The following is a 21966-nucleotide window of genomic DNA, read 5'->3' as shown; positions in this document are numbered from 1 at the left end:
TTTGCTGTGGGCGTTATCCTCCACTGGGGCGGGTGGCTGAGGATGGGGCAGGGTGAGGAGCCCTTTGCCCTCACCAGGAGCATCACTGCCATTCCTAGAGGGATGCAGGGCTCCGTGCCGGCTTTCTGCTGCGTGCTCCCGCTGTTCCCTGCCCCAGACGCCTTCCCACAGGGATGGCTGCCCACAGTGGGGGAGTTTTGCTGCCCTGTACAGGAGGCAGGGGCAGCTGAGCCCAAAATCGCCGTGGTTTTGGCTCTGCCTTTGGGATGCTGTGCTCCCTATGGGGGGGCCATTCAGCAGGGGCCTGGGTGCTGCTCAGCCCCTCCAAGCGGTGCAGGGAGCACGTGCCTCTGCAAGAGCCCTTTGGCCTGGGAGGGAGCGCATGGAGGGGGGGTTCTGAGGCCGCAGGACAGCGTGGGGTGTGCGGTCAGGGCTGAGCCACAGGCTGGGCCGGGCTGTGCCGCGCTCCTGCTGACTCAGCACCATCAGCGCGCGGGTGGGATTGGGGCCGGAGGTTCCTCTTCCAGGCCCTGCCACGGTTTCAGTTCCCAGATGCACAGCGAGCTCCTTCCTCGTGCCAGCCCCACACATCGACCCCTTGCTCCGTGCACCCTGGCACGGCCCCAGCTGACCCACGGCCGCCTCTCCCGGTCAGTGCGGCGGCTCCATCCTCAAGGCTTGTCGAGGGGATGCCTTTCCCTCCCCGTTGCGAGCCAGACTCAAGCTATTTACAGACCAGGATTTGCTGTTGACGTCCCCGTCCTTTCCATTCGACGTCCCTTGGCCGGCAGCAAACGCTCTCCGTGTTTTCTCGTTTGGCTCCAGCTCCTTGTTTGCTTCACTCTCTGCTTCTTATTTTAAGGAGGAAAAGTACTGGGTGGGCCGCGAGGACTGGTTTGCTGGTTGTTATTCTGTTGTGTGAGGTTGCTTTCCCCAACGCGCTCCAGCCATTTCTGAGGCTAAATATAGACTCCCCATGTCCTTTCTTAGCCAGGGGAACAGAGCAGGCTGGAGCTGCAGTCATGCAGATGCTCTGCAGGATCCCAGACGGTCCCAGCACTGCGGGGAGCAAAAGGGCTTGTGGGGTTGGCAACTGGGATGTTGGATAATGACCCTGCAGGCAGCTCCTCCGGTGGGACCCTGCTCACGGTGCCACCGAAGGGGAGGGATGGGAAGAGCATCCTCGGCTCACCTGCGGTGTCCAAAGCGTGTGGCCTGAGGCATCGGTGGGAACTGCCGATGCTTTGGGGGGGGGTCTGATTGAGTTGGAAGTTGCATCTTCAATGGAACTCTTGCAAGATGCTCTTTCTCCAAAGGACACCGTGGCGCTGACCCTCGCGTCCTGGTGAGCTGCTGATGGGAAGGTGACCACGAGCGTGGTTTGCTTGGTAACTAATGGGGGCTAGGGGGGTTCACTGCTGCTTTAGGCTTGGCGCTGGTGTCCATCCCTTGGCCACCGTAGCCGAGGAGGAGGATTTGAGCCTGGCGCCGGTGCCACTGCCCCCCTGCCGTGGCCTTGCTGGGGGTGCCTGGGTTTTGTGTTTGCTGCCGGGCAAATGGGTTGGGGGAATCTGCTTTGGAACGCATCAGCCTCCTCCATTTACTTCGTACGGTGCAGCTCTTTGTTCTGCAGCCGGCCCTGCATTCACGCAGCGGCTCTTTGTAGCTGATGGAGAGCCGAGCGTCTCCCTGCGCCGGTGCCCTGCGATGCTGCATGGGGTTCTGTGGGGGCTGAGTCCCTGCCGGGGTCCCCCTTGCTCTGCCTCTTGGTGCTGCAGCGGCACAAAGCGCCGGCATCCTGGGGATGCGCCCTTCTGTTGGTGCTGTGCTTGGAATTTGAATGGCGGGGCCTAAAGGGATCATCGAATCATAGCGTGAACCAGGTTGGAAAAGACCTTTGAGATCAGCGTTAATGCAGATGCTCGAGCCGTGACCGTCCCCTGCCCCTCTGTGCTTTACAGGCACCACACTGGCTTGCTAATAGTGGGGGTCCAGCGTGTGCCTTGTGTTCCCCATCCCCAGCTGCCAACATTGATGCTCTTCATCCATCCCTGTCCGGTTTGTGGCTGGGAAAGCAGCTCCAGCTGATGATGCGCAACACAGGAGGGGCTGCAGCATCCCCAGGTGCGGTGCTTGCGGTGGTCCCATCCTCCCTGGGGTGCTGGACCCCATCCCTGTGCGCAGCCCAGTGTGGGGAGAGGAGCTGGGAGAAGGCTGGGAAGGGTTTGGTCCCAGTGCGTGTCCCGGTGCCTTTGTATTGTTTGGAAAAGGAAGCACTTGGGTTTAATACTTCCCGCTCCGGCGGCCGGGGCGGATGCTGTGGGGCACGGGGGCAATCACTGCGGGGTCACTTGGCCTTTGCCTTTGCCACTTGGTGCTTCCCACCTCACTTCCGAGGACGGAAACGTTCTCCCCCTGCCCTAAAAGTCAGCTGAAACAGCCACACCGTGGCACCCATCCCCTGTCCCCTGCCTGCTCCTGGCAGGGCCCTTGGCCCCGAGCCGGGGCAGCATCCCTGGGTCGGTGCCTCGCTTCCTGCCACAGCCCCCGGCCCTTCCAGATGGGTTCACTCAGCGTCTCCTCTTGCGGCCTGGAGCGTGTTTTCCCTGCGGAAGAGTGGATTTGGAGCCCAGCGTTGTGCTTACTCACCAGCTTGCTCTTCTCCTCCGCAGCCGCTCCAATGCCATCGTCCCTCAAAACCCACCCAGGCCATATGTATCTCTATAACTATATATCATTATATATCTATATGTATCTGTATGTAAAATCTTAAAGCTTCTTCTTCTGCACCTTGCAGAAGGTCAAACCAGCCAAACCAGGATCCTTGACCCACAGGAACCACCTTAGAGCATCCAGGCTGCTGCAGGCGAGCGCTTCATCACTGATGGAGACGCCGAGGGGTAGGGTAGCATCTGGGATGCAGCATCTGCACAGACACATCCATACGGGTTCCTCTGTAAGCATCTGTACCCCTTAGATGGGACATTTTGCCATGCCATGGCAGGGATGGTCAGGTTTGCTTCTGGGGACCAGGATGGGAGCTGGTGGTGGCCAGAAGCCCTGTGTGGACCGCAGCACTGTTTTGTCATGGGGAGACCTTTGAAGCAGCAGGAGATGGTGGTGGCTCCGTGTCCTCCCCAGCACTGGGGGATGCTCCCCACGGGGGTGGCTGGAGATGGAGCTGCATCTCCACATCCTCATCACCCCTCTGAAGCCGCGTTCACACGTGCAGGTGGACCAGAATCCAGAGCATCTCCCTGCGCTGCTCGGGAATAAGAGTCCCTTTATGCCGGAATAATTAGTGTACTCAGAGCATGCTAATTATTCTGGGATGAAAGTGACTTTTATTCCGGCAGAGTGTCCTCTCAAAGGGCCCTTTCTGCCCGCTCCCGGGGCCACAATAGCTGCTCTGCTCCGTTTCCCCATCTCAGACAAAGTCCTTATTTGCGAGGCCAGCGAAATTGAGTTGACTGATGAATTAAGGCCAATGGGTTTGGCCTGGCTCCAGCCCTTTGAAAGCCTTGGCGAGCTGCTGCCCGGCCCGGGCAGGGGGAAGCACCAGCACCCTCCTGCCCCCAGCAAAGCCCCAGAGGCTGCGTGGAGCCCTGGGCTGCTCTGCTGAGCTCCAGCAGCAGCGTTCTGCCCCTTGATTTCAGCTGCCCAGATGAAATGCCTATTAATCTATAATGTGCAATTGCTTTATTGCACCATGCAGGCAGGTCTCTGCAGGAAGCGTTATCAGCTTTAGCCACAAGCCATAAATAACTGCCTCCAGTGCAGAACACTCTTGTCTGTTTGGGTTCCCAACTGCCCAGGGTAGAAACATCCCACTCAGCATCCCTACAATAAACCAAGGGAATAAAGCAGGTAGAGGGGAACCCGTGTCCCCCCCCCCCCCCCGGTTTGGATCAGCCCTGATGGGGTGACTGAGTGGGGATGGAACCGGAGCATCCCCTTGGCTTGGGTGGCTGCTGGCCAGGGCGGCTGCAGCCCATCCAAAGCCCCTTTCTCTTGGCTGCAAACGCCTTTTTCTTCCCTTTTCTTTTATCCCCTCCTTTTTCATTTAAATTGCAGATAAGCTGCAAAAAAAAAAAAGAGAAAGGAAGCAAACGGGCACGGATCTGCCTCCAAACACCCTCCAGTGCGTGGCTGGAGCCGGCCCCTTCTGCCCTCCCTCCCCTCCCTCCCTCCCTCCCCAGCACACTGTGTGTTACCAAGCTCTGTTACTGGATTCGTTTCATCTGGTTCCATCTCCTGCCATTTTCCAGCTCATTCTTCCATGGACCCCTCTGTGGGGCTGGAGCAGGAGGGGGATGAGGGGGATTCTGAATTTGGTTTAAGATGCAAATGATTTCTCTCTTCCCCCCCCTCCCTTGTTTTTAATGCATCTCATCTGGGGATCAGGAGGGAAGGGGATGGGGGGGGAATTCCTCCTCCCATCGCATCCACATTTCCTGATCCATGCTCCCATTTCCATCGTCTTCCCCCCTGGATCTGTTTGGAGTCAGGTGCTGGCGGGGCTGTGGGATGAAAGCAGCCCTTGGGAGCCACAATGTGATGTTATTCCCCTTCCTCCTGGATGCTCCTGGGGCAGCCTCCATCTTCCATCTGCCCTTAGGGGCAATGTTCTCCCATCCATCGTCCTTCATCTCCCCCCCCCCTTCCCTCTTTTGTGTGAGTTTGGGAAGCAGCAATGGCAGATCCTGCAGTCAGGAGAAATCACGGAATGGTTTGGGATGAAGGGACCTTAAAGCCCATCCAGTTCCCATCCCCTGCCACAGGCAGGGACACCTTCCACTAGGGCAGCTTTGCTCCAAGCCCCATCCAACCTGAGCGCTGCCAGGGATGGGGCAGCTTCTCCATTCAACCCATTCCAGTGTCCCAGCATCCTCACAGGGAAGAACTTGTGCCTAGCATCATCAGCAAAGGAGCCGCGTTCTCCAGCCGGAGCCTTGCCGAGGGTCAGCGCTGTGCTGCCGCTGGAATGCCGCTCTTCCTCCCCAAATTGGCTCCTTTTTGTGTTTATGAAGGTTGATCCCGCAGGATTTCGATGCAGTAGGAGAAGAACTGAAAGGAAAAGGGGGGGGGGGGGGGGAATGCATTTGAAAGTCAATATTTACTTAGCAATTGGACGGGCCCCTCCGAGCATACCTGCGGCTTCTCCGTCGGGAATGGCCGGGAGCGCACAGCAGCGTCATTGGTGGAAGCGGCGCTGGGATGGAGCCGTGGATCTGGTTTGAATCTGCCCGTTGGAAGGGGCCGGGTGGAGGAATTGCAAAAATGCATCTGCACTGTTCGGAGATCCTGGCTGGAAGCGCAGAACGGAGCGAGGCAACCTTCCGCTTGCCTTTCCCATTGGAAAAATGGGCCTTGGGCTTTGGGGTTGGTTGGTTGGAGTGTTTCTGTTACCCTGTCTTGAAGCCAGAGCTGGAATCCTGCAGGGATTTGGGCTTTTAGCATCGGCCTCATGGCTTCTGCACCAAGCCCCTGGAGCAGGGAAGAGCCGAGGGCTGCGAGTGCCTCCTGCTTTATCCTTTCCTGGAGAAACTCCGGGAAATCGGGAGTGAAAAGCATGGAAAAGGAGCCAATGGTGGGGTTTATCCCTGCCATTCAAGGCCCAAGGATGGGTGATGCGGGGGAGAAGGATGAAAGGGTGACTCTGAGCTTCGTGTTTGGTTCATTGGGTGCTACAGCACCGACCAAGTGATGTCTTGAGGGCTGAGTCCATAGGGAGGGACAGTGAAGAGGGTGTGATGTTCAGCTGGCTGGTGGGGTCATTTCCCTGGAGAAAGGCCAGAAATCAGCCCAAAGCTGCCCACATGGGAGCAGATGAGATCAGACCATAGCGGTGCTGGGAGCTGCGTGCTGCTTGGTGATGCTGCGGGTACCAGTCCGGATCCATCGCACCGGGTGGGATGTGGGATGGTGGCTCCCGGCTCTGGGTGCAGGGCGCAGGAGGTGTGTGCTTTGGATGGGGTGTGGGAGCATGGAAAGGAGCGGGAAGCAGGGAACGGAGACCTGGGAGGAATGTGGAGTGGATTTATTTTGCTCCCTCTCGTGCTTTCGTCCTTCCCCCCCCCAATTGCTCCAGAACATCTGGTTTGCAAATCACCCTCATTCCAGCCCCTATTTATGGCCAGGCTGTTTCCTTTGCTGGCCACCTCCTCCTGCAGAGGGGAGGAGGAGCTGGGCTGAAGAGGAACGGCCGGGGAAGGAGCTGCTTCGTGCTTGGGGCCTTTGCTTCCAGTTCATCGAGGTTTCCGTGCCGTCCCGAAGGGAGCTTCGAGGTGGAGACCCCGCTCAGCAGCTGCTGAAATGGGGTTGTTTCGCTCTTGCTTTGGGCACGGTGCAATGGGTTCTGTTGTGTTGAGCAGCCCTTTTTTCCCCATCCCTCCGCCCGCGGCTGGCGGGATGCTCGGTCCCCATCCTGCGGGATGAAGAAGGAAGGATCCCCTTTCTTGGACCCAAATAGCCATTTTTTAAGGATGGTTTTCCCCCTTCTTCCCCCTTTGAATGACTTTTAAGCAGGGATCTCTGCTCTGGCTGCCATCGAGGGACGTGTGATGGCTCCTGCAGCTGCCGCGGCCCCGCTCTGAGCTGGCCATTGTGCGCTGCATGAAGGCACCTTTATTCTCCGCTCCGTGCTCCGCTGCCGCTGCTGCTGGTGCCCGGCTTTGGGAAGCAGATTTGGCTCCGTGTGAGGGATGCATTAAGGAGGCACCTTCTCCGATTGCCCACCTGGCCCCCAGGCCATCCCCACGCTTACCCTGGGGCCATTTAACGCGCTTGGGTACATGCTGTGCAAGGACGGAAAGCGCGCTGGGTTGCCGAGGAGCCAAGGGGATGCGATCTCCATCCTTCCCCGTGCACGCAGCCATGGCAGCAATGGGAAACCCAAGGCCTTGGCTGAGGTCCTTGTGGTGTTTGGGAATGGTGGAGGGGGTTTGAGCTGGGTTTGGGTTCGGCGGCGTTGCGGTGTCAGCCCGTCAGGAGCAGGGTATTGCCCTCCGGGGTGGTTTTCCCTAAGGAAAGCTGTGATGTGCAGCCTCACAGAGCTGCAGTGCTTGGAGAAGGTCCCACACTGCTCCTGTTGGGGGGGGGAGCAGCTGCCAGCACAGGAGAACCTGCTCTGCTCTGCTCCAAGGGCATCCATGGGGATGGGGCTGCTGCGCAAGGTGTAGGTGCTGGTACATAGGGGTTACCATGACCCGGCTTCGGTGTGTGCTTGAGCCCAGAACCCCCCCGAGCACCCTGGGGAGACCTTAGGGCAGCTCTCAGGGCCTAAAGGGGCTACAAGAAACCTGGAGAGGGGCTTTGGACAAGGGATGTAGGACAGGGCAAGGGGGAATGGCTTTAACCTGCCTGAGGGACCAATCTTCCCTGCTTGTGAGCATCTCTGCTCCAGGACTGGTGTCTCCAGTGCAAGACAAGATCCTGGTTGTGGTTTCACCTCCCCAGCAGGCTGGGGACCACTTGCCCTCTTCCTATGGGTCTGCCCTCTCCCTTTGGGGGGGCAGGAGGTGCTGAGAGGCTGGGGACTGAGCTCATTGCGGGGCAGACGATGGATGCCGCTGGTTCCTGCCTGCGGTCGGTGGTGCGCTTGCGGCTGCCGTGGGTCACTCTGGGGCTGCTGCAGACCTGGGAGGATGAAGGGGGGGCAGGAAACCCACAGCGGGGCTGGTTCTTTGCTGTGGTTTCCTTAAGGAGCCTCGCGTTTGGTGCGCTTGTGGCTGGGAGATGGAGGCGGGAGATGAGCTCCTCCGGGAAGAGGAGGCGGCGGAGCCGAGCTGGTCCCCAGGCTCCTGCTGTGGGAGGATGGGGACAGGTTTGGTCTCCAAGTCATCCTAAAGAAGAGTTGTGGGGGGGGTGTTGGAGGCATCTGCTCCTAAGCGGGGCTGTTTCATCCATTTTGATAGGGCCAGTCTCCATCTTGCTGGCGCTGAGCTCCCTGTCGTGGTGTGGAGCCTTCCCCGCAAAGCAGCAGCTCCGGCGCTGCGGATGCTCGGGAGACAGAAGGGAAGCGAGGGCTGTGGGAGGTGGTACCCTTCAATCAAACCCAGGGACACCAAACAAAGCCCTCGGGCAGGGCTGAGCAAGAGTCGGTGTTGTTCCACGGGGTGGAGGGGGGAGAGCATCCTCCCACCCTTTAGGAGCTGGGATTTGTTGTGGGGACCGGGCTTTACCCATCCTCAGCAGCATCCCTATTGCAGACAGGACAGAAGCTGCCCAGACCTGGCTGCAGCATTTCCTTCCCGTGGCAGGAGCTGGAGAGGGATCGTGGCACCTTCTCTGCCTGTCGGGAAGCTGAGGGTCGTGGAATGCTGCAGAGAGGCCCATGCAGAGCCCCTCTTTCCGTATGGATCCTCAGCGCAGGGAGTTTAGCAGGAGACAGGGATGGCACAAGATAACTGCTTAGGGAATTGTGTGTGTTTGCCTTTGCTTTACACAAACCTCCATGGTTGCTTTCTGTTGGCTTTCCAAGGATTCCTGCCTTTCCTGCCCTCGTTGCGGCTCCCTTGAGGTACCACTTCTGTCAATGGGATGCGGGCACTGGGACTCTTCCCAGCCCTGCTCCCATCCGCAGGGATCAGGCCTGTTTTGCTCCCTGTGCTTTAGGTTTTCCTGCTGGTTTCTGCTCTGGCTTTGGTGTATTCCTGCATGTGGCAGGACCACGGTGCCGGGGTCACCATCCCTCCCTTGGCAGCACCATTCCAGCCACAGTGCTCACGTGTCCATGCGTGTTAGGATGGATGAAACCCCCATCCCGCTGCTGGTGCCCTTTGCATCCTTTAAAAATGGGACTTTTTAATTTGCTCTCATTTAGGTTTTCTGATGCTTTCCCCCTTTTTTTTCCCTGCCTAGCATAGAAAACAGCCCTCCCTTGGCTCCCGGGAGCTAATTCATCCCAGTTAAATGAGCTTTAAAATCGGGTAGCGCATCGTGGACCCCCGGTTCCTGTTTTCTCGCAGTGTAATTAATGCTCCGCTTTCAATTCTCTCCTTTCCTTAGGGGCAAGCTTGATGGAGCTGATGCCAGGCTCCAGCTTTTGCTGAGCCGTTAGGAAGGACTCAACCCAAAAGCCATCTTTAGCCTTTAATTTCGATGTTCGTGGGGTTTTTTCTTTTCTAAACAACTTGTCCTTGGGAAGGAACTGATCTTCTCTCTTCTCGTTCTTTCTTTCCTCATCCAGCACCGAAGACATGTAGCCCTAAACAGTTTGCATGCAAAGATCAGATAACGTGCATATCTAAGGGCTGGCGCTGTGACGGGGAAAAGGATTGTCCGGATGGCTCGGATGAATCACCCGATATATGTATGTATGCCTTTCCTTTCCTCATCGTGTTCCTTTGGGTTTGCTTCACCCATCCCCTCGTTGCACGCTTCTTCCAGGCGGCATCAACCGCTCTACCTCCGCTCCTGCTTCTCCCCTTGCTGGGGGTGGGTACCACTCATCCATCTCTCTGTCCTCCCTTTATCTTTGTGGGGCTGTGATCCGTCATCACAGGACAGCCTCCTGGGAGTGGGGTAGCGCTGGGTTATTGGGGGTGGATCCATCCCAACTGATGGACATGAGGAAGGTGGAGGATGGGGCAGTGGCTGCATCCTTTCCTCAAGCCTCCGGTGATGGAGGAGAAGGAGGGAAATCTATGGGAGTCCTGGGCAAAGCCACACTGCGGTCCCTGGATGTGTTTGGATGAGGATGCTCTGTTGGCTTTACCATTGGATGCTCTGCTGCAGCGGCCCCAGGGATGCTCCCACCTCCGACGGGGCGGTCGGGTCTGCCTGGAAGCAAATGGGGAACAGGGCTGGGTTGGATGGGGCGCAAGAGATGTTTGGGGGGGGGGGACGAGTTCTGCATGGGGGCTCTGCTCTGGCTGGAGCAAGGCCGTGGAGGAGGGAAGGAGTGCTGCCCTTGTTGCCTTGTTTTACTGCATCAGGGTTTGTGCCTCTCGTCCTCCCCGACTCCTGCTTCCCGCTGTACTTGCCATTAAGGTCTCCTCTAAAGCAGTTTCTGGTTCAGCACTGGGGTTATTTATTTCTTGAGGCAAAATGATGCAACCGTCCCCTCCGTGGGAGGGATGAGGGGGCTGGGATGGGCTGTTTGGCTCCAGTCAATCTGCAGCCCTGGAAAATTACTGCGAGAGGACTCAGAGGCCTTCCTTGGCTGGAAGAAACCCGTCCTGATTGACGCATGGCGTGCCTGTGCAGCCATCCATACGGACAGGTGAATGGGGAACGGAGCCCTCGGATGCTTTTCCCTCTTCCCCTTCTTCCTGTTTCTTCTTTCCCTTTCCCCCTTCTTTCTCCCTCTTCCTCTGTGAAGGCAGAGCCCCCTTTGTGGATGGGGCAGGCAGAGCAAGGCCTTGACCTGCCCTCAGTTCCTACTGGGGAGCACCAAGAGGGAGCCCCAAGGATGCTGTGCCCCGCGGGGCTGTCCCCATTGGCACCCCGGCAATGGTGCTCATGAAGCCGGGTGCCTTTCCCATGGCCGGGCTGTGAATGGAGGCTGCTGCCTGCCTGCTCCTGCCCTGACCTGTCAGCACAGGCAGGGCACGGAGCCCGCTATCTCCGGGCTTGCCAGGCGAGCTGTTCTCACGCCACCTTGGCACCGGGGCTCCCAGCAGGCTCTCATCCCCCTTATCTCTTTGGCAGGGAGAGAATGACTTTGATTGCTTGCGTTTAATCTGCTTCCGAAGCTCTCGCCCCGCTGCTTGGCGCAGCCCTTTGCGCCCTGGCAGCGCTGTTGCCATCGCAGTGATGTGCTCGTGTCAGAGGCTCCCGAAACACCGTCTCTTACGTGCGAGGTTTTCCTCCCTGGGGAACCCTTTGAAGGGTTTGCTGGCCTTGCTCGCGTGTTCACTGAGCATAGGAAGAGCTCCCTTCCCCAGCTGGTGCTTGTGGCTCACACCCGGTTCTTGCCCGGTCGATGGGAGCTTTCCTAGAGGGAAAACTACCTTGGACAAGAGGCTCCATCCTGCTGAAGATCAAAGATGCGGGGCTCTCAGAAATGGCCTTGGGCCGGGTTGGCACCATTGGCTTGGATGTTGGTGAGGAGTCAGCATCCCCCCGTTCATCCTGAGGTTAAGAGCATCTCCCATCCCTGGTCCCACCGCCCCAAGCCTGCAGCTCTCAATGGCTGCTTGGGTTTGGATGCATCTCCAGTGAGCCCATCGTCTGCCAAGCCTTTGCTTGCTTCCTCCTGTGACCCCAGTGGGACCGTCCCGTTCCCCACCACGCTCCCCTACATCGGTGTCTCTTTGGGCTGTTGCCAGATCAACTGCAGGCTGCATTTACAGGAGGAGGAATTGCTGCTTGTTCCCCCCTTTTTTCCTTCCCAGTGGTTTGGAGCGGTTGAAAATCCCCATCTAATCCAGCTCCTTGGGGTGTACCACAAGCTTGTCACATGTAATAAATTGGCTCATTTATTAGCGAGCCAACACAGTCAAAAGCAAACAAAGTGGCTTGCAGATTAATCTGGCCCTGCTTGTGATAAGTGGTTTGATCCAGGCCCTTTGCAGGGGAATAATGGACACGGCGGCTCAGTTCTGACTGATGGACTGTGCTCTTTAGTTCAGTGCCTTCGTTCTTTGGGCCCATTTATTGACAGCTCTTTAATTAACCCTGAATTTGCAATTTTTCCATGGAAAACAGAAGCTCTGAAGCAATAAAACCCACTCCTGGGAATCACCTATTGGGTGCCCTGCATTGGGGCTGGGAAGGAAGGAACCCGCATCCGCAGGGGTTGCAATGGAGAGCCCAGCTCTGGATCCGTTATCCTGGTGGAACCCATCGGCCCGCCTGGCTAACTGGGAACATCCTGGGGTGTGTTTGAGTGTGTTTGGGTGCTCACAGCAGCCTTTCCCCCTGGCTGCATTAAGGGTAAGGCACTTCAGGGTATCTCAGCAGTGGCAGCTCGCAGGGAGTGAGCCCGAGCCCCCATTGGCAGGGCAGGGATCCTGCTGGGTAAGGATGCGCTGGCACACGGAGCGCTGGGCCGGACCCTGCGAGCTGGGTGTGATGGAAGGAGAGAGTTTAAGCTCTCCAAGGAGAGTTTAAGCTTATTTAGGGCAAACTCCACCGGCGGAGCCGTGGGTGAAGGTGATGCTGCTCTCCAGAGCTGCCTTAAAACGGACAAAGCACTCGGTATGTGAGGTGCCCTTCTCAGTGCTCCCCCTGCCAAGGACGGGGTGCCCCGTGGGGAGCTTGGAGAGCTATTTCTGCACTGCTGATGGGAGGGCAAGGCATAGAGAGCCACTGTGTCCCTGCTAAATGGGGCTTCAGGACTGAGCAGAAGCGTGCTGGGGGCTCCAGTGGGAGCTGTGTGCTCAAGCCTTGGGTTTGGGGTTCAGGGGGATGGAGAGAGCCTATGGAGGGGAGCCGGGCTTTGCAGGGCAGTCTGGTCCACGTCTTGTGCCGGTGATGCTGAGCCGGGGGCTCTCCATCAGCGCATCACCCTCAGCCTGAGAGCAGCGTTGGTGGAGCTCGTTCAGGATGTGCATGGGTTTGTGGTGTATTCTGTTGTTTGTCTCAATGCCGTGCTGCTTTTCAGAGCAGCTTAACACGAAAAGCCTTGCTCCCTTTGTGGTTTTTCCTAGCTAATAATGGAGATTAAGTCTGCCCACAGCCCTGGTGCTCAGCGGCCCCCCGCAAGCTGAGCTTAGCAATGAGTGTGTTGGCACCTGAGGCAGTGCCTATGGTGAGAGCTGGGGCTTAGGGCCCCCCAGGAGTGATGGGGGCTCAGAGCCAAGAGGCTGGGCTAAGGAGTCTGCTGAGCTCTGGGGTCACCTTCCTCCTGGGACCCCATCCCAGCTCCTTCCCAAGGGTGGGAATGCGTTCCCCAGAGGGGGGGTCCGGGGATGCTCTGGCTCTCCATCCCCTTTGCGCAATGCTGGGAAGCTGATGGAAAGGGAAAGTTCACTCCGGAGAGCAGCTTCCTGCCTGCTTTGAAAGGGAAATCCAATGCCTCTTAATGAGCTTCCTCCAGGGAGAGCTCGGGATGCAGGGACTTGAGCTTTTTCTGGTGGCCTTATCTGGAAGGAGCCTTGCTTGGTGGGTGCTGCTTGTGCGCTGGGGTGCAGGGATCCAAAGCAAGAAGGGTTGAACAGGGGGCTAGGGAGAGGAATCAGGGGATGCTCACACACCCCCTCCCTCACGGCTGCTGGGGTCTCCCTTTGGTGACCGTCCTGCCCCTTTGCTGCCTTCCAGGTCCTCAGAGCAAGGTGTCTCGGTGCCAGCCCAATGAGCACAACTGCCTGGGCACGGAGCTCTGCATCCACATGAGCAAGCTGTGCAACGGGCTCCACGACTGCTTCGACGGCTCCGATGAGGGGCCGCACTGTCGGGGTAGGTGTCTGCGGATGGGGATGATGGGCAGAGAGGGGCTGCCCCATGGAACACTGCCCTCACCTCTCCTTTCCCCATGGAACACTGCCCTCGCCTCTCCTTTCCCCATGGAACACTGCCCTCGCCCCTCCTTTCCCCATGGAACACTGCCCTTGCTCCTCCTTTCCCTATGGTCATGAGATCCCCAGTGGTACCCAGTTTGGAGCTGTATGGGGTGAGCCCCACACGGGCTGTGTTGAACGGCTTCACGCCGGTGCCACCGTGCTCTGTGCTCCCCTTGATCCCTCACTGCAGGGCTCAGGGCTGGCTGGTAGCAGATCCCAGATTAGCCAGAGCCATGTGCAAGTGGAATGCCCATCATTCCTGAGCCTGCAGGCCATTAAATAGCTCCATTGTCTCCTGGCTTTAGAAGCTCGCAGGGCTGGGGTTCTGCTTCAGATACCAGAGACCCCTCTGGTGCTGTTTCCTGGTTTCCAGGAGCTTTGTCCCCACTCCTGGCCTGTCCCCACTGCTAATCCTGCTGGAAAACCCTCCCTGAATCCCTGCTCCGCTCAGGAGCGCGTGTCCCGAGCTGACCCCTGGAGCTGGGGCTCTGGGCAAGCCGCTTTCCCCCCTTCCCCTGCCTGGGGCTGGGGGCTCCTGCCCTGCCTGGCCTGAACCAGGTAAGGGACACCCTGCCCTAAGGGCTCCCTCCATCCCAGCTTGGGATGGAGCCTGGGGCGGCTGCAGCAGCTGTGCCCATGCTCGCAATTAACCTTTCACTCATCATTCTCATTACTTACATGGGGTGGGACCCACCACGGGACCGTTGCTGCCCACACGTTTGGGCACGCTGGGGACATCAGCGCTCACTGGTGCTTCTGTGGGATGCTGTGGTCCCCCCCCCTTACCCATTGGGGTAGAGCCGGTGCCACCCCAGGGAGGCATTTCCTTCCTCCTGCCTCCACCCCATGCCTGGGGGGATGAGCTGTCACCCCGCATCGTGCTCGGGCTGCTGGAGCATCCTGCCCTGCATCCCGCTCCCTTCCCTGCGGGGATGCAGATGTCAGGGTGCCCCCTTGCACAGGGGTGCAAATGGCATCGGAGCCTCAAACCTGCCTGTGGACCCCTTCGCTGCAGACCTGCCACTTCTGGAGGGGGGGTGTTGGGATGCTTGAGCTGAGAGATAAGGGTCTGAAATGAAGAGCTGGGCCTGCCAGAGCTGATAAACCTCATAAACAGCCCAGCTGGCCCCTGCCTGCCTGCTTAAGTGGTTCCACATGTGAGGGGCAGGGCTTTCCCAGCACCTCCCAGCCATCCCTGGCTGTGAAGGGGCAGCAGCTTTGGTTTGAGAGGCTGGTGGCTGTTTCCCTTCTGCTGGCGGGTTTGTGGAAGAGAAAGGATCAATCATGGGAGGGTTTGGGTTGGAAAGGACCTCAGGGTCGTGTGGGTCCAACCTAGAGGACCACACTAGACCATGATGCCCAAGGCTCTGCCCAACCTGGCCTTGAACACTGCCAGGGATGGAGCATTTACCACTTCTTTGGGCTACCTGTGGCACCCTCACAGGGAAGAACTTCTTTATGTCTTCCCCTGTTGCAGTTTAAACCCATCACCTCTCGTCCTATTGCTGCAGTCCCTGCTGAAGAGATGGTTTGGGCTGCTCAGACCCTGCTCTAATGCTGTACCCAGTACATCCCTCTGCTGAGGGGCTCGGTCCTTCCCTCCCCGCTGGGCAAGCAGGGGACAGCAGGGAGGCCGCCTCCATCCCTTCTGTCACCTCGGTGACATCCTCCCTTGCTCCCTTCCCTGTCTCCTCAGAGCAATTGGCCAACTGCACGGCGCTGGCGTGCCAGCACCACTGCGTGCCCACGCTGGGCGGCCCAGCCTGCTACTGCAACAACTCCTTCCAGCTGGCCGAGGACAGGAGGAGCTGCAAAGGTTGGTACAGGGCGGCGCTGCCATCGCCCCACCGCGGTGCCGGGCGGCCAAAGGGACCTGGGGCAGCCGCTGCCGGCAGCGATGGGGCTCTGCTTCCCGGCTGTTTGCGTGGGTGCAGGTCCTGAAAGCCTGCGTGGGGAATATTGAGAGCGAGGAAGGGAAAGGCTTTGCCTCTTTCGGCCCCGTTGCTGGGCTCTGTGTGTGCTCCCGGTGGCCGCACCTCAGAGAGGATGCTGGATAAGAGGGTCAGTGAGGAGCGGTGGGATCAGTGTGATGGCTGGAAGTGAGAGACTGCAGCGGCTCCGTCTCTTCCATTCATGGGAGCAGAGGTGAAAGGGGGTTTTATCAGCTCCTGCAATGCACCTCTGGGGGCAAGGCGCTCTTTCAGGGAGCAGAAGAAAGAGCAGCGGTTTCCAGGGCTTTGGAAGCTGAAGGTTAGAGGCTCCAGGCTGGGAATATCAGTGCAGATGTGGAGGGGAGGGAGACGGATAATTAGGCCTTGAAAAGGCGCAGCTATGGGGCAGGATTGACCTGCTGCTGATGCAGGCGATGTGAGGTGACCTTAGCCAGCTATTCCCTTGTGTTGGTCCCTTCAGCTTGGGCATCATAGCATCCCCTGCAGCTTTCCTTGGAGAAAAGGAGGAGCTTTTGTTCCTTCTTGCAGAGAGATCTTTGCTGGCCCGAATATCCCCCAAAATATCCCCCAAAATAAGGTTTTGCCTTATTTTCCAGACTTCGACGAATGCACTGTCTACGGGACCTGCAGCCAGACATGCACCAACGTGGAGGGCTCCTACACGTGCAGCTGTGTCGAGGGATACCTCCTGCAGCCTGATAACAGGTCCTGCAAAGCCAAGAATGGTGAGAGCCATGGCAGGAGGGGCAGATTGATGTGCACACCACAGCCTCCTGCCCTGGGGGTGCCCCTGCCTTTGCTTCTTCACTTGTGCTGCCCCCTCCTCGGGTTGCTCATCCCGCTCTTGCTCTGCCTGGAGCGGATCCATCGCTGCGGCCGCAGGCTCCGGGTGCTCTGCCATGACCACCCTTGTCCCCTCTTTTCCCTGCCAGAGCCTGTGGACCGCCCACCCGTGCTGCTCATCGCCAACTCCCAGAACATCCTGGCCACCTACTTGAGCGGAGCCCCTGTGCCCAACATCACCCCCACCAGCGCCAAGCAGACCACGGCCATGGACTTCAACTATGTGGAGGACACGGTGTGCTGGGTTCACGTGGGGGACAGCGCCTCCCAGACCATCCTCAAGTGTGCCAAGATCCCCAACCTGAAGGGCTTCGTGGAGGAGCGCTCCATCAACATCTCCCTGAGCCTACACCGTGAGTGCCTGCTCCCTTTAGCACCCCGACCCCATCAGGAGCATCCCCAAGCAAGAGGTGGATTTTGGTGGGAGGCCTCAGCACAACCGTGGCTTTGGGCTTTCCTTCTCCTTCGTCTTTGCCGTTTCAAGCAAGTTTTGTGGGTGCTTTGGGTGAGGGGAAGCAGGGTCCAAGCAGGACCAAAGCCCAAGCAGACCTTGCCTCCTGTCGTGAGTCAGCGGCGTGATTGGCGCATGGTGGTTTCCTTCTGCTTGTGTCTCCCTGGCCGTAACGACTGTGGTTACAGCTCTGTCTCCTGCCTGGGCTTGCTGGTCCCGGTTCAGAGCTGGAACGGGAAGGAGATTCCTGGCACTCAGCCCTGTGTCCGCTCTCCCCTATGAGGGGTCCTAAGGGCTTCCCGGTGCCTTCCTTGTGTGCTCCTGGAGGTTGGTGGGGTTTGCACTGCGTCTCCATCAGGTTGTGCAGCCTTTGCCTTCCCTGGCATCATTTCCCCGTTGTCTTTTACCTCCTGAAGCTGGAGGATGCAAGAGGGATCCCCTTATTCCGCAGGGACATGGGGGTTGTTGGGGAGATGAGCACATCATCATCCCCAGCACCTCACCATCATCCCCAGCAGCTCACCACCACCACCACCACCAGCTAACCTGGCTGTGGTGAGCACAGACCAAGTGATGGCTGCAAATGAGTGAAGGTGGATGACGGAGCCGAGAGCGATGCCGAGGGCTGGAGCACGGGGCATGGGGCATGAGCGGGGATGTGGGGCTCAGGGCTGAGGCTCGGCCGGCTGCTCCGGGCTGTGTGCAGCAGGGCTCATTCCAGCTCTGCTGTGTATTTTTAGGGCTGTGTGTATTTTTAGGGAGAGGCTCGTGCAGGCAATAGCCTGAAATTAGGCAGGACGGGGCTCGGCTCTGATCTCTCTGCTCACACCCTCACCAGGGCTTAAGGAGGTCTCTGCTTTTACGTGCTCCGACTGGCTCCTCTCGTGGAGCAGCTCCCAGTGCCTAAAGGGGCCCCAAGAAAGCTGGAGAGTGGCTTTGGATAAAGGGATGCAGGGACAGGCCAAGGGGAATGGCTTTGACCTGCCAGAGGGGAGACTGAGATGAGCTGCTCCAGTGGAAGGGGTCCCTGCCCGTGGCAGGGGTTGGAACTGGATGAGCTTTAAGGTCCCTTCCAACCCAACCCATTCCATCATTCCCAACCCAATCCATGATTCCCAACCCAATCCATCATTCCCACCCCAATCCATCATTCCCAACCCATTCCGTCATTCCCAGCACCAAACCATTCCACGATTCCATGATCGTGGTGGCAGGAACTCTGTACCCAAGGCAACCCGGGCTCGTTGTTTCCCCAGCACAGACTCGGGCCACAGGACCCATAGGGGAGGCAGCGCCGAGCAGCACAAGGGCTGGGAAGCGGGTTGGGGTTTTGTGTGTTGTTTTGCTTTGGGATTCTTTGGAAGGTCGGCTCCAAACAAGCGAGGACATTGTCCGGGCCCACATGTGGAAGCTGGAATCTGGTTGAGCAAAGCCAAGGGATCAGCCCGTCCCGTGGGGTCAGGGATTAGCTGGGGGAGCAGGCACAAGGGAGGGAGCAGCTCCACAACTTCACCTATACAAGTGCTTGGATGTGCTTCCGATGGTCCCGAGCCATTCCCAGCCCCAGGAAACGGGATCTGGAAGGGTCGGGGTAGGGATGTGTGGGGTGCACGGTGAACCAGGGCGATGCCTGGAGCGCTTCTTTCTGTCCTTGAATGGATGTGCCAGGATCCTCCCGGCTCCGAAACAGCGCTGGGTTTTCACAGGGAGCAGAGAAAGGGGGAGCGGAAAGGGAGGAAGGATGAGACAAGGTCCCCTTGTTGGCATCCAGCGCTGGCAGGAAGGACGAGCCCTCCCCTGCACCGCTCCTGCAGCACTGCATGCGTGCTCCTGCCCCATCCTCCTCATGGGGCTGAGCCTGGATCCTTCTAAGCCTGATGGGGAACGGCTGAGGGACAAGAGGAAACGGCCTCAAGCTGCACCAGGGCAGGTTTAGATGGAGCTGAGGAGCAATTCCTTCCCCAGAGGGTGCTCAGGCGTTGGAACAGGCTGCCCAGGGCAGGGCTGCAGTCACCGTCCCTGCAAGTGTTCCCAACCCATGCAGACGAGGCAGTGGTGGCCTTGGGATGGTTGGACTGGATGAGCTTAAAGGTCTTTTTCCAGCCTGGTTGATTCCATGTTTCAGCTGGGTGGGAAGATGCCACCTCCGAGGTGGGGATGGGGACAGGCTGGAGCAGCAGCACCGAGCTCTGAGTGTGTTGTCCCCATCACTTCCATGCCAGAGAGGAGCCCAGAGCTCTCTCCACCGGCTGATGATGGAGGGGAATAATTCAATTCCAGCACGAGGTGCTTTTTGTGAGAGAAAAGGATGGGGGAGTTCAGCAGCCTCTCTGGAAAAAGACCTGGAGGGAGGGAAGCAGCCAGCTCAGATCAGCTGAGGAAATCACTGCCTGTGAAGAATGCCCATGGGCAGCGTGAGCTGGGAGCCAGGGGCCGGGCACCATGAAGCAGTGCTCAGTGCTCAACACTGTGGGTAGAGGAAGGGGTTTAGCAGTGCAGGGAGCAGGGGGAAAGCAAAGCCTTGGAGCGCAGTGGGCCTTGCCAAGGCCTGTTAATAGCGTTCATTTAACACATCTCCCACAGCACAAGTGACACTAATCCCTGCGCGGGGACAGGCAGGCAGGGAAGCAGGGGCTGCTGTCAGAGCTGGGCTGACATCGCACCAGCCCAGCCCTACCCCTGACAGCTGGGGGCTGCTGATTTCCAGCCCTTCAGCATCACTCTTCCCCCATCTGATGCCAGCCGGAGCCCCATTAGCAGCAGGCACCAGGGGAGCCTGGCTCCTGCTGTTAGCAGATAATGCCATAAAGAAGCACATAAAGAGGGAAGCCACTAATTGGATTCACAGGTTTCTCTCCAGTGTCTTGACAGGGAGAAGCGAGCAAGTGGCGTTATCTCCTTGTCACAACCCCCCAGGGGGAAACTCAGTTCAGGACAGGGTGGTTTGGAAGGGACCTTAAAGCTCATCGCAGCTCATAGGCAGGGGTACCAGCCACTGGAGCAGCTTGCTCCAACCTGGCCGTGAGCACTGCCGGGGATGGAGCATCCAAACCTTCTCCGTTCAACCCCTCCCAGCACCCTCACAGGGAGCAGCTTCTGCCTCAGATCCCATCTCCATCTCCCCTCTGGAGCCCTCCTTAAGAGGACACCGTTCACTGGCAGCAGCTTGACCCTGCGCCAGCCTCCCCTTGGCCTCCGTGGCATTTGAGCATGGTGTTAAAGCACAGGATCCTCTGCTTTCCGGAAGAGCCAGAGGAGTTCTCTGCTTTCTACCACGGAAAAACCCCGGCGACCCTGCGGCAGAGAAGCAAACCTGACTTTCCCAATGGGTTTCTCAGCGCTCCCCTTCCCCTCTTCTTTCTTTCCCCCCTTTCTGCGTGCTCAGCACCAGCAGCTTCCCGATGCTGAAGGTGCTGCTGCTCCTTTGCCCCATGTCCTGGTTGAACCCAGGCTTCCCGGTGCCGGAGCACCGTATCCCGCAGGACCAGAGCCGGGGCTCGCAGGCAGGAATGCCGTCTGCTCGGCAGGACGCTGCTGGGAAAGGGCTTTGATTTATTCCTTCTTGCTTTAAGGTTTGGTGGTTGCTTTTCCTCCTCTAAAGCAAGCCCCCGGGAAGGGGGTTGGGATGTCAGGACATCTGATCCCGGGTGCATTATAAACCCTAAACGATGGCAATCTGGCCGTTATTAAAATACCTTCCTGGGCAGCATCTATCTAAACAAGCCTGTCTAGGAGGTTGTTTTCCTTGACTCCATCCCAGCCCTGTTACTCCTAATGACCTGTCCCGTTGCCAGGAAGCAGAAGAGCCTGTAGGGTTTGGGACAAATTGATTTCAAGGGGATGTTGCTCTGCAGAGGGATCCAAGTACATTTCTTCCCCCACTTTGCATGGAAAGCTATTCTTCTTCCTCGCTGCCTCCTCCTAGCCAAGAAAGAGGCTCCGATGTGAACTCGCTTGGCAAGAAAGCGGGATGCTTGGTAACTTCATCTGCTGACTCCTTCCTTTTTTGCCTTTTTTAACTGTTCAGGGCCGAAGCGAATGGCCTGAGGAGCTGGGATCCTCTCAGGCACAGGGATAGGGCTGCTTTTAGGTGGACACTGTGTGGACATCTGCCTGCCTCATGCTGGCTTCACCGTGATGCTGAGCCATTGCTGGGGTCAGAGACTGGCCCCATTCTTGCTTTCTTCCCCCCCCCCCCCCCCCAAGTCTTTCCAATGGCAGTTCCCTGTGTTCCCGTTGAGCCTGTGTCTGTCTCCTCTCACCCAGAAGGAAGCCAAGTGCCCTGTCCCTCCCTCGGCCTCTGCTGAGTATTCTTGCCAGTGGAATGGTCTCATTAAGGCAGAGTAATTAGCGGCCCCTTGGCTGCCCTCCATGCAGCTCCAGCTCTGTCCCTGCTCTTCCCACCTCCGGTGCCGCAGCCGGGCTCGTGCAGGGATACTTGTGGGGCTGAGCCCGGCGCTGGGGATGCGCCAGCGGCCCCTGAGCGTTCCCTTTGGGATGTGCTGCCATGACAAGGCGGAGGTCCGTGGGGAAGGGTGATGCTCTGGTACCTTCCATTCCGTGTCAGCCGATGGGGCTGGTTTTACCTCCTGGGGAGGTTTGGCTGGGCCAGAGGCCACAGGGATCCTTCCGAGCATCGAGTCAGACATCCTGGCCATGGGCCACCGGGTTCCTCCTCAGCTGAACAAGACGGGGTTTAAACGGGCTTGGTTTGTAGCCTGCTTGTCTAAGGCAACAAGGCTGACGTGATGGCGGCGGCTGCCCTGGCCCCTGGCCCTCCTTTCCCTATGGAAGCCGGTGGCTCCTTGCACAAGAAGGTGTCTGTTGCCGCTCCCTCGAGGGATGCGGGGTGCCCGTCCATCGCTGCGGGGCTGGAGTTTGTCTTCGGGCCTGTCCCGTTAACATACTTCTAATTAAGGCAAATTGTCCCCAGGAGCAGTGTTTATCCATGGAGCACGTTGCCGTCACAGAGACGGTCTTGTTCTCCGGAGGGGGGAGAAGGGCTGTCTGCGGAGGGAAGAGGCAGAAATTCCTCTGGATTATGGTATTATGTAAATGCAGCGCCCGGATCATTCCGTGTAAAAAGGAAAGTAGGAAACCAACGTATTTGCAGAGCCCTGGGGACCGCATTCCTGACGAGCCTCCGCTCCTCTTCTGGAGGCGGTTTGGAAGCGGAACATGCGGCAGCTTTTCCAGGCTGCTTTTCCGCAGGAGCCGCTCGCGTGGTGCTGGGGGCCACGTCGGACCCCCCCCTTGCCCCTTGGGCTCGGGC

General features: G+C 58.4%; 1 protein-coding gene across 1 annotated transcript in view; it reads left to right on the top strand.

Annotated features, from left to right (window-relative positions):
• LRP1 (LDL receptor related protein 1) overlaps window positions 1–21966 on the top strand; it is a 64231-nt gene that overhangs the window by 3126 nt on the left and 39139 nt on the right. The window contains exons 2-6 of the mRNA XM_057418823.1: window positions 9191–9313; window positions 13207–13344; window positions 15145–15264; window positions 15997–16125; window positions 16333–16596. Coding sequence (XP_057274806.1) covers window positions 9191–9313; window positions 13207–13344; window positions 15145–15264; window positions 15997–16125; window positions 16333–16596 — 774 coding nt within the window. The remainder of the gene's footprint in view (window positions 1–9190; window positions 9314–13206; window positions 13345–15144; window positions 15265–15996; window positions 16126–16332; window positions 16597–21966) is intronic.

Source organism: Pezoporus wallicus, unplaced genomic scaffold (genome assembly GCF_028554395.1).
Source record: "Pezoporus wallicus isolate ANWC-B61680 ecotype Strahan unplaced genomic scaffold, APGP_CSIRO_Pwel_v1 contig_14114, whole genome shotgun sequence".
Classification (NCBI taxonomy): Eukaryota; Metazoa; Chordata; class Aves; order Psittaciformes; family Psittacidae; genus Pezoporus; species Pezoporus wallicus.
Note: the sequence above shows the minus strand (reverse complement) of the source record. Positions and strands in the feature narration are given on the sequence as shown.